The sequence below is a fragment of the Bos javanicus genome, chromosome 2, assembly GCF_032452875.1.
Source record: "Bos javanicus breed banteng chromosome 2, ARS-OSU_banteng_1.0, whole genome shotgun sequence".
Lineage (NCBI taxonomy): Eukaryota > Metazoa > Chordata > Mammalia > Artiodactyla > Bovidae > Bos > Bos javanicus.
Genome location: NC_083869.1, coordinates 118,974,996 through 118,989,673, shown reverse-complemented (window position 1 = coordinate 118,989,673; position 14,678 = coordinate 118,974,996). Strand labels below are relative to the sequence as shown.

General features: G+C 48.2%; 1 protein-coding gene across 3 annotated transcripts; it reads right to left on the bottom strand.

The window, feature by feature from the left end:
• Positions 1 to 226: 226 nt before the first annotated feature.
• On the bottom strand, positions 227 to 9,920 carry C2H2orf72 (chromosome 2 C2orf72 homolog). Of its 3 annotated transcripts, XM_061388006.1 has the most exons (4): positions 9,130 to 9,920; positions 5,462 to 5,575; positions 3,086 to 3,121; positions 2,886 to 2,937 (listed from the first exon to the last, which is right to left on the bottom strand). In XM_061388006.1, the coding sequence occupies exons 1-3, from the start codon at positions 9,731 to 9,733 to the stop codon at positions 3,117 to 3,119; spliced, it is 723 nt and encodes a 240-aa protein (XP_061243990.1). In that variant the 5' UTR covers positions 9,734 to 9,920; the 3' UTR covers positions 2,886 to 2,937; positions 3,086 to 3,116. The 3 variants fall into 3 exon arrangements, with proteins under 3 accessions (XP_061243972.1, XP_061243981.1, XP_061243990.1); XM_061387988.1 differs by lacking the exon at positions 3,086 to 3,121 and having other exon boundaries at positions 227 to 2,937; positions 9,130 to 9,883; XM_061387997.1 differs by lacking the exon at positions 3,086 to 3,121 and having other exon boundaries at positions 227 to 2,937; positions 5,462 to 5,572; positions 9,130 to 9,881.
• Between the last annotated feature and the right edge of the window lie 4,758 nt (positions 9,921 to 14,678).

Sequence of the window (14,678 nt, the reverse complement as noted above, 5' to 3'; positions counted from 1 at the left end):
ACCCACATCCCCTACATTAGAAGGTGGATTCTTAACCACTAGACTGCCAGGGAAATCCCTACAAAAGATTTTTAAACACAGCAGAGGCTGCTGTCGTGTGACTTCTGCCTTAGACAATTTCCTAACTTAAATAAAGCTCCCACCTCCCCCACTAGATTAAAAAAACTTCAATCAAATTATTACAAAGAGGTTAACAGAGAAATAGAAATATATAGCAGCTTCAAAATTACCAGCCTTCCCATTTTATTTAATTCCTTTTTATTTTTTAAAGTTTTTATCGTTAACGAAATGACTTTGGAAATAATGTACATTTCCCTGACACCAGTACTACAGTTTTCAGAGTCACAGTAAGATACACAGAATTACATCCATAATTAATATGAATGCCAACATTTCAAGCAGTAATTTCTGTTACATGGCAAACAAAATTCAAGAAAGCAATCATCAGGGACTTCCCTGGCAGTCCAGTGGTAAAGTTTCCGCCTTGCAGTGCAGGGGGTGTGGGTTCGATCCCTGGTCTGGAAACTAAGATCCCACATGCCATGTGGTTTGGCCAAAAAAAAAAAAAAAAATTCCAGGATAGCATATGAGAATAGTTGCTGCTTCAGAAAAGGGTTTCTGGCATAATCAATGATGAGGCTGCCGAAGACTGTTCCAATACCAGCACTGGAACCAGCCACTCCTGTTGTTGCACAAGTGCACCAATAAAAGTGGCCGCAGTCTCAGCATCTCTGCTGACTGCACTGGTCTGAACTCCCTCTGGATTAACTGAGACACACCATTCTGGGCCCCACTAAATACCGCAGAGCCCTCTGCAGTCCTAGCCTTCAGTCGAGATAATACTGATGCAGAAATTGGTCTGCCTGCAACTCTGGATCCAGCTTGCAGTGGCGGTGCAGGCAAACAGCTTGCCTGGCTGGAGGACGTGGGTGACAGGGGGACATGGGCTGCTCTCCCGCTTCCTCTCTTCCCAGGAGGTGGCCACGGTTGAAGGAATGGGGCCCCTTGTTTTAAAACAAAACCAGCAGTTCACTGATCCATCCTTGTGTATGGGGAAGTCCTTCCTGTCATCCTACCTGCCCTCACATTGATAAGGACTGTGTGTGTGCTCAGTCATGCAGTCGTGTCCAACTCTTTTTGACCCTCTGGCTGTACCCTGCCAGCCTCCTCTGTTCATGGACTTTTTCCAGGCAAGAATACTGGAGTGGGTTGCCGTGTCCTCCTCCAGGGCATCTTCCTGACCCAGGGATAGAACCTGCCTCTTCTGCATTGGCAGGCAGAGTCTTTACCGCTAGTGTCACCTGGGAAGTCCAATATGGATTAGGCTCCCTGTTAGAATAAACAGGAGGCCTGGAGCAGAAAGCGCTCCTCCTTAACATCAAAGAGCTCCTGGGCAGCAGAAGGTTTCCCATTCCATGTTTGGTTGCCATCATAGCAAGAGCTGAAATAACTAACACAAGTTATGTAGCATCTTGTAGAGTGCTGGGCAAATAGCAGTCACAGCTGCATGTCTGCTGAGTGAATCATGCATGGATGAATGCATTTAGCTGCTTCCCACAGATAGTGCTTTCTACTTGGGAAAATCAGAGCTCTCCTTGCCATTCTAAAGACTGGATTTCTCCAGGGGCAGGTGAGAAGGACAAGGGAGGAAATACAGAGTTTTCTCTCTGAGTAAACACAGATGGTCTTCCTGACTTTTAAAGGAACATCATTGACTCTGATGGACTCATAAGCAGAGCAAAAAGGATTCTGGAACTTGGTACCTCTGGGCTTCATCAGCTTTGATCTTGTGTTAGGACCAGATCTGAGATCCAAAACAAATCCTATGCTCTTGTAATTCCTACCCCTAACTTTCCTTCTGTTTGGTGACATGGTCAGTTCCCAGCATCTTTATTCTCAAAGAACTTGGCACAGAAAGTCAATGTCAACGTGGAGAATAAAGATGCGCAAAACCACTTATACTCTGGGGCTGCATCATGGGCCATCTTCGCTCTGGCCCCAGAGGCCCCCAGGATGGCAGTGCATCTTTATTCTGGCTTGCTCTGGGAGCCAAAGCCCCAGGAAATCCAATTCTCTCTGCTCTGGGGACTCTTCCTAGAATTTGACTGGGAGGAGACAGTCTCACCCATCGTTTCTCAAAGTTGCCACAACTGGCATTTTTTAATGGAACAATTTTGCACCATTGGAGATTGTCCTGTACATTATGAGGTGCCCACTAAATTCCAGGGGTGCCCCACAGTCACAGTGACTCTCCCAATACACACACACAACACAGTTTCCAATGCTGCCTGGAGCAGTAGCCTGGCCCCTGGTTGAGAGCCACTGGGCTGGTAGCACTCCTACGTGTTTGAAAACTAGAAGCCCCAAAGGTTGAGTGACAGGTCCAGGGCTCCTCTCTCAGATCTGATGATTTCTGGTCCAGCTGCTCTTGAAATGATGGATGCTCATGCAAACAACGACAGGATGCCACAGCACCACAGGACCTCAAAGCCCATAGCTGTCTGTTTCAATGGCATAGGGAAACGGAGGCACAAAGAGAAATAATAACCCCACTGTGACCAGAGAATGAGCAGATGCAAGGTGGGGTGCAGGTTCCCAGAGGATACATTTTCCTAGGCCCTACTTAGCTTCGTAAGACTCACTGCCTTGCTGGTAACATGTCAATGCAACAGACCCCGGCAGGTGGGACCTTGTAGTTACCATCATCCCAAGGTCAACATGGAAGCAGGGGGAACTCAGTGAGAAGAGCCAGCTCCAAGTCTGCAGGTTAGAGCTGGGGCAGCCAGGGGTCCAGCCTTCATCTCAAGTCTCCAGCGGGCTCAGTGGGAGCAGAGGCAATTCTGTCACAGGGTTCTGACCCCTCTCCGGGATCCTCGCAATCTCCATTGGGATATACAGCCGTCAGTACCAGCTCCTCCTCAGAGTCCCGGAGGTCACCTGGAACATAAGAGAAGGAATCACCCAGTCAGAGGACAAAGTTTCTGAGTGGGTATGCTGGGAATGAAAGCGAAGAAGTCGGCCCCAGTAACTATCTACTTTAAAAACCCAACAAAATGCATAGCAAAAACCTTAAAAAGGTACATACCCTTTGACCCAGCAATTCCACTTCTAGGATTTTATCCTAAGGAAATAATTAGGAATAATTAGAATTCCCAGTGGTGGTAGCTCAGCGGTCAAGAATCTGCCTGCAGGGCAGGAGACAGGAGACTGAGCTCAATCCCTAGGTCAGGAAGATCCCCTGGAGGAGGGCACGGCAACCCATTCCAGTATTCTAGCCTGGAGAATCCCATAGAGAGAGGAGCCTGGCAGGTTACAGTCCATGGGGTTGCAAAGAGTCGGACACGACTAAAGCAATATAGCAGCAGCATAGCACCAGCAGCAGTGGAACTGCTCCAGCCATCTTGCTACCAGCCTACAGATGAAACAGCACGGACAGCCCGGCAGAGAGAAGGAAAGAGCCTGAGTCCTTGATGGGGTCGCTGGGCCCCTGAATCAATGAGCCCTGAAGCTGATTCCATCTCTAGACTGTCTTTTAGGTGAAATAATGAATTCCTGGGCTGTTGATACTGGTTTGCATCATGGTTTCTTCACCCGGAGCTGAGAGCACCCTAATTGATATGAGGTCTGACAAAGGGATTGGCTGAGTAAACTATCGCTTACTCAGTCATATGATGGGATTCAGGCATTAAAAATGATGTATCAAATTCCCTAAGACTAAACACATGCACAAACGCAATTAGAATTAGGGATATCTAATTCTACTTGCATTTGTGTATGAATAAGGTCTGTGGATTGTTTCAGTGTCCATATCCAGGTTGTCGATATTATCCTATAGTTTTGCAAGAAGTTACCATGGGGGGAAACTGGGCAAGATGTACATAGAAACTCTTTACATGGTCTCTTCCAACTGTGTGTGAATCTACGATTATCTCAAAGAAAAAAGGAGATGAGAGATGCTGACGTGTAATTGTTGCTGTGGAATACTGCACAGTCACACTATGCTATTGATGAAAAAAGCAGACTCTAAAACAGTATATGTATGTATGTATAATCTACTATTTATGATCTGCATTATAAACGTATACATATGGTCTGTACATGCAATTTGCATCTTAATGTATTCACTTCTACATGAGACTAAACAATCTGTTCTATGCTACAGAGGGAAGTGATCCAAGATCTACATAAAGTTGTTTATGATTCCTTCACTTTCTTTCCCTTTAGTTTCCAGATACATCCAAAATGATGATGCAGAGATTGAAGTCAACATTTTTGTAATTAAATATTTTAAATATGTGATGCATTTTGCAGATGATTTATCTATTATATAGAAGTGAATTTATTAAAATGTAAACAGTACAAGGTGCTATAAATAAGTAGCTAGGGAGACAGAGTAGTCTATCCAAATTATGGTTACCTTTGAGTGAGGGAATTAAACGAATGATTTTTAATATTTGTGTTTCTCCTTTTGTATTTTTTAAGCTTTCGATTGTGTGGGCAGAATTCTAAGACAGCAAGTTTCCCACTCCTTGGGGCACTTATGCTGCATAATCCCCTCCTTTGTGAGCGGGTGGGACCTGTGAATATGATGAGATAGTCAGGCCACTGATTTCGGTTTGTGCCAAAGGTGACGGGTTGTCCCTCCTGTGATTACATTATGTTACACGAGGCTGGAGATTCTCTTGCTGATGGAAGGAGCAGCCGCCATGAGTGAGAGAGCCTGGGAGAGGAGGCAATTTCAGGGCCTCTTGGGGTGACAGCCTGCGGAGGCAGGGACCCCAGCGCCCCAGCAGGGTGCAGTTCCCTCTTAGCTGGGCTCTGCCTCTGGTCTCTCCCTGCTCCTGCAGTCCAGCCCCCTCTTTAACATCCTAATCTGCACGCCTTTGCTCAGAAGTCGCCAGTGGCTCCCTATTCCTGAGACACCTGGGCCCAGGGCCCTGATTTGGTCCTGACTCTCTTCTTCAGCCTTGGCCCTCACCAGTCCTCTTATGCGTCTCACACCCCGGCCCTCTGGGCAGGGGTCCCTTTTCTGAGCTTGACATCATGCTGTCAAGCCTTGGTTCATAGTGCTCCCTCTCCAAAGCTTTCCCATTTCCATCTAAGAAAATCCCCCAACCCTTAGCTCAAAAGTCACTTGTTCTGGGGAACCTCCCAGGATCCTTGGGGGGGTGGGCAGGGGTGCGGGGGTGGGGCAAGGCAGGGAACAATGCTTTTGGCTCCAGGTGCCCCACCAGGCAAGTCTGACATCTGCCTTATGGCCCCGCCCACACGGCCTTCCTTAGGCGGAGACTTCTGGGGCTAGAGCCCCCACCCCACCCCACCCTGCTACTCCCCACCTTCCTGGATGTTGGTCCACTCCATCCCTCCTGTCCCTGTGTGCACCTGACTGTAACCCCAACCCCCCCCACCCCCCCCCGCCCCCGCCTCAGGGTCCAGGAGTCCAAGAAGACGACACACTCACCCTGAGCTGGACCACTGCGGGATCTGGTATCTGGGTTCTTCCCCCGGCTCCAGGGACCCCAGGAAAAGCACGCCAGCAGTGCTGGAAGGCCTGGTCTCTCCCAGGCACCTTCTGCTAGAAAGAACACAAAGTCTCAGAGGCCATGGGTCAGATGATTCCTGATGCAACTGAGAGAATTTTCAGTTCAGCAACCAAAGTTTCAGCTGTCAACTGCCCTAGTTTCAACTAAAAAAAAAAAAGAAAAGAAAAAAAAAGATTCTAATTTGCAAAAGGGGGTAGGGTTTTCAAACTTAACTTAAAAAACCCAGTTGTTTTTATATATATTGATATTACTTCATTTCATTTTCACAGAAACCCTATGTAGATACCATATTGGAGAAACAACAGTAACCAAAACGATGTGAAGTTAATTATAATTATATAGCACAAAAGAAAAAATTCAAGGACCCATAAACCTCCTCCCTCGATTTTTTAGTTCAAACAAGTTTTTAAAATTTTATTGAAGTATAGTTGATTTACAATGTTGTGCTAATTTATGCTGTGCCACAAAGGGACTCAGTTATACATTTAAAAAATATATTCTTTTCCATTTCTGTTTATCAAAGGATATTGAATATAGCTCCCAGTGCTATACAGTAGGACTTTGCTGTGTGTCCCTCCTATACATACTAGTTTTAACCCCAAGCTCTCAATCCTTTCCTTCTGCATGACCCTTCCTCCTTGGCAAACAGAAGTCTGCTCTCTATGTCTGTGAGTCTGTTTGTTTCATAGATATGCTCTTTTGTGTCATATTTTAAATTCCACATATAAGTGATATCATATGATATTTCTGACTTTCTTCATTCGCTCAGTAAGATAATCTCTAAGTCTATCCATGTTGCTGAGAATGACATTATTTCATTCTTCTTTATGGCTGAGTAATATTTCATTATATATATATAAAATGATATTATTTCATACTTTGTTATGGCTGAGTCATATTTCATTGTATATATATAATGGCATTATTTCATTCTTTGTTATGGCTGAGTAATATTTCATTATATATATATATATAAATGTCATTATTTTATTCTTTGTTACGCTGAGTAACATTTCATTGTGTATATATCTCATCTTCTTTGTCTCTCCATCTGTCAATGGACACTCAGGTTGTTCCCACATTTGGCTATTGTAAACAGTGCTGCTGTGAACGTAGAGGTGGTGTACCTTTTTGAATTATGGCTTTCCTTGGATATATGACCAGGAGTGGGACTGCCGGATCGCGTGGAGACTCTATTTTTAGTTTTTTGAGGAACCTCCATGCTGTTTTCCATCGTGGCTGCTCCACTTTACATTCCTACCAACCGTGTATCGAGCGGTTCCCATTTCTTCAAACCCTCTTCAACATTTATTATTTGTATTTTTTAATGATGGCCATTCAACTATTCTTGAAAAAGCCATCAAACTATTTCTTAATAGGAATAGAATTAATCATTTTTGATAATCATACACAAAATAATTACATGTTGATTCGAGTTTCCTTATTATAGTATCACCTCAGTTATCTGGGGATCCCTAGCCATCTGCAATCAGGTCAACTGGAACAAAGTTTTTAAAACGGACTCCAGAGAGCCAAAACACAGAAAATCCTTATTTATGATTCTTTATGTGGGGCCCATTTACTCTTAATTTGTACCCAATTTAATAAGAGTGGGTCCTTAGTTTTGCAACCAAAAGACAGCTGTATTAAGCATACACCGAGTAAACAACCACTAGCAAGAGGCAGGTAGCCTAAAAGTCTAAGAATAGCCACCAGACAGTGAGGGAAGAGACTAGAAAACTTTGCTATCACTAGCAAAACCTTAGCAGCATGAATCCACGGCATAGCCTACCACAAAAATCTGAAAGGAATTTCTGGACAATGAGTTATAATTACACCCATGACCTTCAGTCATTAATGAAAGGTTTCATGTTCAATACGTTTTGATGAAAGTATAATTGACTTTAATCCAATAGAGAATGATTCCCTCACAAACTTTTAAAAGATTTTAAGTGTTACTGTTTAAAAGGAGGCAAGGATTCTGTGTGCTGAGCAGGGTGTTGGGAAATGGGAATACAGTGGTGATTCACATGGGAAAGTGACAAAACCACCATGGTAAGAGCTTGGAGAGCAGAAGCGGGTCCTGGGGTTTGATTTGTGAAGGGGAGTGGGTCAGGGAAGGCTTTCTGGAGGAGAAGTCCACTTCTGAATGGTGAGAGGAGAAGGAGGATGGAAGAAAACACTTTTCATGCAATTGCAATGTTAAAAAAAAAGTAGAGGCCAAAGCGAGCTTGGCTCTGGGGAATTAAAAAGTTGTTCCCTGGGAATAGTAGATAGCTAAGAAACTAAGGGCTCAGATAATTTTCTAGGCACAAACTCACTAAGGAACAGAAAATTTTCCCCATGGGGCCAGGTCAGCAAAGGTGCTGGCAGCAACAATCTGAATGACAATCCACCTCGGGACATTCTTATGTCTTTCTGGATGCTAGGCACTGTGTTTCAAATTTAGCTGGCTTTCTCACAGACTAAACAGAATAGATGTGGGAAGGGGTGGGGGAGGTTAGGACAGGCTCTACAGCTGAAAGGGATGGTCTTCACCTAGGCTGGCCAAGTTGGCAGGGAAGCCTGTGACATCAGGGGTACCAGGTCTCCTTGCTGGAAAAGGAGACCCATCCCCACCCCTGTTAAGTCTGGCATCACCCAGTTGCTGGGTTAACACACGAATGCCCAGGGAGGCAGAATACAGCCTCTATCTTAAGAAACTCTGTAGCAAGAAGGGTTGGTAGAGGCTGGAAGGCTTGGGGGTGGCAGATGCTGGAGAGAGGAGTAGGCGAAGGATGCTAGAAGTGCAAAGATCGCTCTGGCACTTCCTAGCTTTGCCAGGTCCAGTTGTACTTAGCGTCCGTATTTTAATCTCGGGGCCCTGGAAAGCTTCTGTAAGACCTCGTGTACCAGAATGGAGGAGATTCTCACCCTTTCGCTGATGGCAGCAGTCACCAGGGCTGGGAAAAGACCCCCACTCCCCTCCCCTCTCCTTAGGAGGAAGAGAGACAGATACTGCGGTGGGCAGTCAAGAAGGACTGGGAAAGCCTGTGCCTCAGTCCCTTACATCCTTTTCCCCCAACTTCCAAGTGCCCCGCATTTATTCCTTGCCTTGTTCCTTTGACCCCACGGCGCTTCACCATCGCACCCGTAGCACATTCCGCATCCCTAGCAGCGCGCGTCCTAGAAGCTCCCAGCACCAGAAACACCCTAGTCCCACTCCTGTGCTCCTCCCACCTTTAAACTGGCGTTTCGCAAGGCTTTCCCGTCTCCTCGCCCTCCTTCTCCTCCCAGAAACTTCTAGAGCTTTGTCCAGCGCCGTCCAGCCCTCTCTCTACCAACCTCCCCTGCCTTCTGCTTGGCTTTCCTAAGCCCCTGTATTTCGCATACACTCAGGGTCCGCCTGGCACAGACTCGGCCCCTTGCCCAGGGCCCGCTCCGCCCTCGTTGGGAGGTCTAGGGCTAGGCACCGCCTCTCTCCCGGCCTCAGTTTACCTCGGGTACCAATAGGCGGGGGCGGGGGGCGTTGTCCTAAAGAGCTCCCACCCAGTGCGATGTCCAGCTGCCGCCCGCCCATGCCCCGCGGGCCTCGCGCCCCCCTCACCTGGCTGCCAGGGCCCGGCGGCTTGCAGGGCCCTGCAGGCGGCCGCCTGAACCGCCAGGCTGGAACCCGGCTGGCCAGGGCGGTAGGCGGCCGCCTGCACTGGGCCTCCCGCCTGGCGGCCGAACACAGTGCGCAGCAGCGCCTCCAGCAGCCGCAGCTCCGGGGCCACCGCGTCCTCCGGCTCCGCCTCGGCCACCAGCACCCCGACAAGCGCCGCGCCGGCCCGCCGCCGGCCTCGCACATCCCGCAGCATCTCCCGCAGGTGGCGCCGCGGCCCCCGGGCGGCCAGCGACGACGCGCGGCACAGCACGAAGACGAGCGGCGAGCGGATGGCGCGCGCCCCGGTCGCGTGCCTTTTCGGCGCCCTCGGCGCCCCGGGCCCCGCGCCCTCGGCGGCCCCGCCGCCCGGCTTGCCGGCGGCTTGTTGGGGCGGGAACATCGCTCGGGCGAAGTCCCACAGCAGCGCGCGACTCTGCTCGCGCTCCCATAGCTCGCCCACCAGCAGCACCTGCCCGCGGCCGCCCGCCGCCTCCACCAGCGCCTGGAAGGGCGGCTCGCCCGGGCTCTCGGGCCGGGCGGCCAGCGCCTCCAGCTCCCTCTCCATGCTCGCGGCCGCCCGACCTCTGCGGCCGCTGCGGCCCTGCCGGGCCAACTGCCCGCCTCTCGGGGCGGCAGCGCCCGGCCCGGGAGGACACGCCTCCAGGGCTGCGCCTTGCCCGACCCCCGGCCCTCGGGCCGGATTGCCCCGCTTCAGCCGGGAACTGGGCGGGGGCTTTCTCCCCACCAGCTCTCTAAGGGTGGCGCCTCCCGAGGTCCCCCGGGTGGCAGACAAGGGGAAACTGAGCGGTTCATTCAACATTTACTGAACACCTACTAGGTGCACTGGAGAAGGGAACGGCCACCCTCTCCAGGATTCTTGCCTGGAGAATTCCACGGACAGAGGAGCCTGGTGGGCTACAGTCCACGGGGTCACAAAGAGTCAGACACGGCTGAGCAGCTCACACTTGTGCCAAGTGCACAGGAGTCGAAGGTGGGGTAAGACAGAAAATTATCATGTGAACAAATGTACCTTCACAAGCAAGACTGGTCTGAGACCTGGAGCAGATATTTCTGAGGCATTCTCGTGGTGTGGGGACAGAAGTTTTGGAGGTGGGACTGTCCCTGACTGCCGCTTTGGAATTTGGGGAGGGTGTGTGTGTGTGGGGGCACCAGAGGTGAGAAAAGAAGGCAAGCAGGAGTCTCTTCCTTTATTTCGGTCCTTGACTCACTTTGGGGGCCTTCAGCCTTGAACAAAAACGTATTGAGGGCTCATCGTTTCAGTAAATCCTATGACCTGCAGAGCCCTGGAAGTAAAGGCAGATAGTGTTGCTCCCTGTGGAGCAGGAAGTCTGGGGGGATGGGATGCTGTTTTGATCTATGTGTGTGTTGGGGACGTGGGGATGGGCTGGAAGACAAGAGAATGTCAGTAGGCCAGGTCAGCAATAGGAATAAATTCCCTTTCATTCTGAGGGTCTAAGTCAGCTTTGTCCAACAGAACATTCTGTGATGATTAAAGTGTTTTATATATTACCTGTACTGTCCAGTGATGGCTTCCGAAGTGGTTCGGCGGTAAAGAATCTGCCCGCAATGCCGGAGATGCAGGTTCGATCCCTGGGTTGCGAAGATCCCCTGGAGGAGGAAATGGCAACCCACTCCAGTATTCTTGCCTGGTCAATCTTGTAGAGAGAGGAGCCTGGTGGGCTCCAGTCCATGGGGTTGCAGAAGTGTCGGACAGTGCTAAGCAACTAAACAACAGCTGTCCAGTGCAATAGCTACTAGCCATATGTGGCTATTATGGAGCACTGGAAATCAGTAGCCCTGGCTAGTGCTATTGAGAAACTGAATTTTAGATTTTATTTCATTTTAATTAAGTGTAAATAGCCACACGAAATGAGTGGCTAGGGCATTGGGCAGCGCTGGTCAAGGCTCTTTACCTGCCCTCTATGAGATGGTATAGACCAAAGGCCCTTTTGAGCCAAGAACACGTTAGTATTCCATTCTCTCCTCCACCATATAACCCCCAAACTGCTCTTGTAGTTACCCTGTTTCCTGCCCCCTGTAGTTATGTTGAAACACCTCTTCCTGGAGAGTTTGTGTGTCTATTCAATTAAAACAAAGCTTTCTTGAGCTCAAGCCGTGAGGATTCCATGGACAGAGGAGCCCTGCCCTACGTCTGATCATCCAGCAGTGATTTCAGCCAGTGTTTCGGGAAGGACCCAATATCATTGTTGGGGTCTTAGTTAATATGAGCTCTTGCTTCTCTACACCATTTTTGCCCAGGAGATCCAGGGACTTTGGTGGGAAAAGCACAAGATATGGAGCAGGAATCCCCGCACTGGAATCAGGTTGTGCTCCAGCACCAGCTCAGTGATTCAGTCAACAATTTGGATTTATCAAGCATCTCTACCATGCACTGTGCCCAGTGCTGGGAAGACAGCTGTGAACAGGTGAAATTACAACCTTTGTGGAGCTGCAGATCTAGTGGAGGTTTCGAGAGAAAGACCGTAAACAAATACATGTATAAATATCAGCTTCAGATGGTGATTGGAACAATGAAAAAATGCAGGGCTGACAAGATGGTAATGTGCCTGAGATGCCGGCACACTCCCGTGAATACAGACCTGACGGTGCTATGGAAGCGAGAGGGAGGTTGAAGAAGACCCAGAGACAAACCTAAAACCATGAAATGTGCCCTCCCCCACCCTACCTTCCTGGCGGCCGCAGCGGGGAGGCCACGTGTGTGGGAGAGACACAGAAACCCTTTCCAGATGAGAGCTGGGTGCCCTGGAGAGGGATAGGCTGAGTGATCGATCACCTTGTGATGTGTTCTTTTCACCCCACAGAGGCCTCCATAGATCATTGCCCAATTCCAGCCTCTCCCCACCCCGCCTCCCATGGCACTGAAAACAGCCCCAGATGGTAACATCAGGCTGAGGGCAGAAGTACAGACAAGCAGACCTGCAGCCTAGCAGTCCCTTCTTTCCCCTGGCGGGAACAGGGCATTCCAACCACAAGGCCTGGCTCATGAAAAGAGTCGTGCGGGGAGAGTGTGCCCACAAGTCCCCTGATGGGGGTGGAGCGTGGTGGCACATGGGGAGTTGCCAAATTCCCACTGTCATGCCAGAGGCCATTCCTATGCCCACTCATATTCCTTGAGCTCACTAGGAGGGAGCTCAAGATAAACCCTAAATTTCAGTCCCTTTCATGTTTACCCGCTGCCAGCCAAGATAGCTGATATCTGGTGAACAGGAACTCACTGAGAAAATTAATCAGATTTCTGGAAAGTATAAGCTAATGCAGATTTAATCAATACATGAAATCAGATTCATTTTAGCTGCTAATGACACGGACTACACATAACTGTATAAACACAACGAACATTTATTTTTCTCTGTTGTAGAAGTTTAAAGATGGATAGTTCATGGCTGATGTTGTAGCTATGTTTTACTGGGTCTTTGAAGACACAGGTTTCATTCTGGATCACTATTCCTCCATCTTGTCCTCATGATTCAAACTGGCAGCGAAAGCTCCAGCCATTACCTCTATGCTCCAGGCAACAGGGTAGCGGAGGGGTGAGGAAGGAACAAAAATCAATTGCCTTCAGATTTCTAAACAGTAACACTGGATTTAAGAAAATAGTTGAATGATATTTTTAAAGTATCAAAGAGAAGAACTTGGAACCTAGATTTTGATCTCTAGCTAGATTATCAGCTATATAAAGGGTATAACCCCTTTATCATATACAGCCCCTCTTTGAAATCACTGTTAGAGGAAGCCTTCCAACAAGAAGAGAAATATAGGTGTGCTCAACAATAGGGAGAAAAAGCGATTAAATACTTATTTAAATTACTCTTGTCTAAGTAAATTGTTCTGTTCAATGCTGGCAAAGTACAGCCTGGGTGGGTATAAGCTGGGAGGTGGCAGAGTGGGTGGGAGCCCTATCAAGAACGTGGAAGGGAAATTGACACCATTGGGTTGCCTTTTTGAGAAAGAGAGGGAAACTTATCAGCTGACTGGAGAGGAACTCTCAAATGTGCTGGTGTTTTTATACTTTCACTGGTCTAAATTCAATATGCTCTGTCTCTTCAGCTATTTGTTCTCTGCTCAAAATTTCCAGGTAACAGTTCCAAACTTTCCAGCGGTGGGATGGAGGCCAGATTGGAGAGGGGGCGGGGCGTTCAACAAAGGTCAGAGTTCAGGGCCAGTGAAGTTTATCTTTACCTGTGTTATTTACCTGGCAAAGGTTCAGGTCTTAAATTAACAGGAAATTACGAAGGCCTTAGAAAAAGCAGTAGGCTGCCAAGAGTATTTCTTCCTTCCCTCTGTTCATGCCCTAAAAATCATGAAACAAACAGGCTTGCTCTTATGTCTCTTGTTTAGCAATGGAGACATAAAGTGAAACTAGGATTTCTGAAACAATTTGCTTCTTTATATTTGCTCAGCTTCCCAGTGGCTCAGTGGAAATGAATTCACCTGCAATGCAGGAGATGCAGGAGACCTGGGTTCTATCCCTGAGTTGGGAAAATCCCCTGGAGGAGGGCATGACAACCCACTCCACTATTCTTGCCTGGAAAATCCCGTGGACAGAGGAGCCTGGTGGGCTACAGTCCATGGGGTCACAAAGAGTCAGACACGACTGAAGCGACTTAGCACACGTATTTGCTCAAGTAGAGCTTGGGAGGAGGAGTGATAGAAAAGTGCTGATTTAGAAATCAAGGAGTAATGTTGATTGAGTTGCTGGCACCTCTTTCTCTTCTCTTCTCCCTCTTTTTCATCCCAGTCTTTTCTTCCTTCCTCCTTCCCCTCCCTCCCTTGTGCTAGAAGCTCATCTCCTCATTGCTGGGGAAGAAAAGGATTCTTTTCCTCCATTCTAGATTCTTTGGCTGGTGTAATAATTAAGTTGACAGATGACAAATTAATAGGAGAAAAACAAATTATGTGCATACTGGAGCCCCACAAAGACAGAAGATACAAAGGCAGTTGGCCAATTGAGGCTTTGCTGCCATCCTGAGCTGAGGAAAGGGTTAGGGGTCTGGGGTGCCAGAGGAGGATGAGGGCCATTCACAGGAAGATGGGAAGAGCAGATGGTTGGCATCAGATATTACCCAGGCCGGTAAGCCTCTCAGATTAGAAAAAAGTTATCTCTGGTAAGAGCTGTCTTTTTGATACAAGCTTCCTTTCAAAAATCTCTTAGGCTTCCCTGATGGCTCAGACAGTAAAGAATCTGCCTGCTAAGAAGATTCAATCCCTGGGTCAGGAAGATCCTGGGTCAGAAGGACAATGGCAACCCACTCCACTATTTTTGCCTGGAGAATCACCTGGACAGAGGAGCCTGGTGGGCTACAGTCCATGGGGTCACAAGAAGTTGGACACAACTGAGCGACTAACGTGTTCACTTTTCAGGCAGTTAAAGAAGAGGTAAAAAGGTTTTCCTAAGTTTTCAAGGTCTTAATCGCCTTCAGTTCAAAATAATCCACACACCAAAGTGGCACACTTTCGGGTGGCATGTT

Coding starts and splice junctions, on each gene's coding strand:
- C2H2orf72 (XM_061387988.1), bottom strand. CDS start 9,733: ATGGAGAGGGAGCTGGAGGCGCTGGCCGCCCGGCCCGAGAGCCCGGGC. Junction 5,576..9,129: donor CGCCGGGCCCTGGCAGCCAG/GTGAGGGGGGCG, acceptor TGTTCTTTCTAG/CAGAAGGTGCCTGGGAGAGA. Junction 2,938..5,461: donor CCGCAGTGGTCCAGCTCAGG/GTGAGTGTGTCG, acceptor CTTATGTTCCAG/GTGACCTCCGGGACTCTGAG.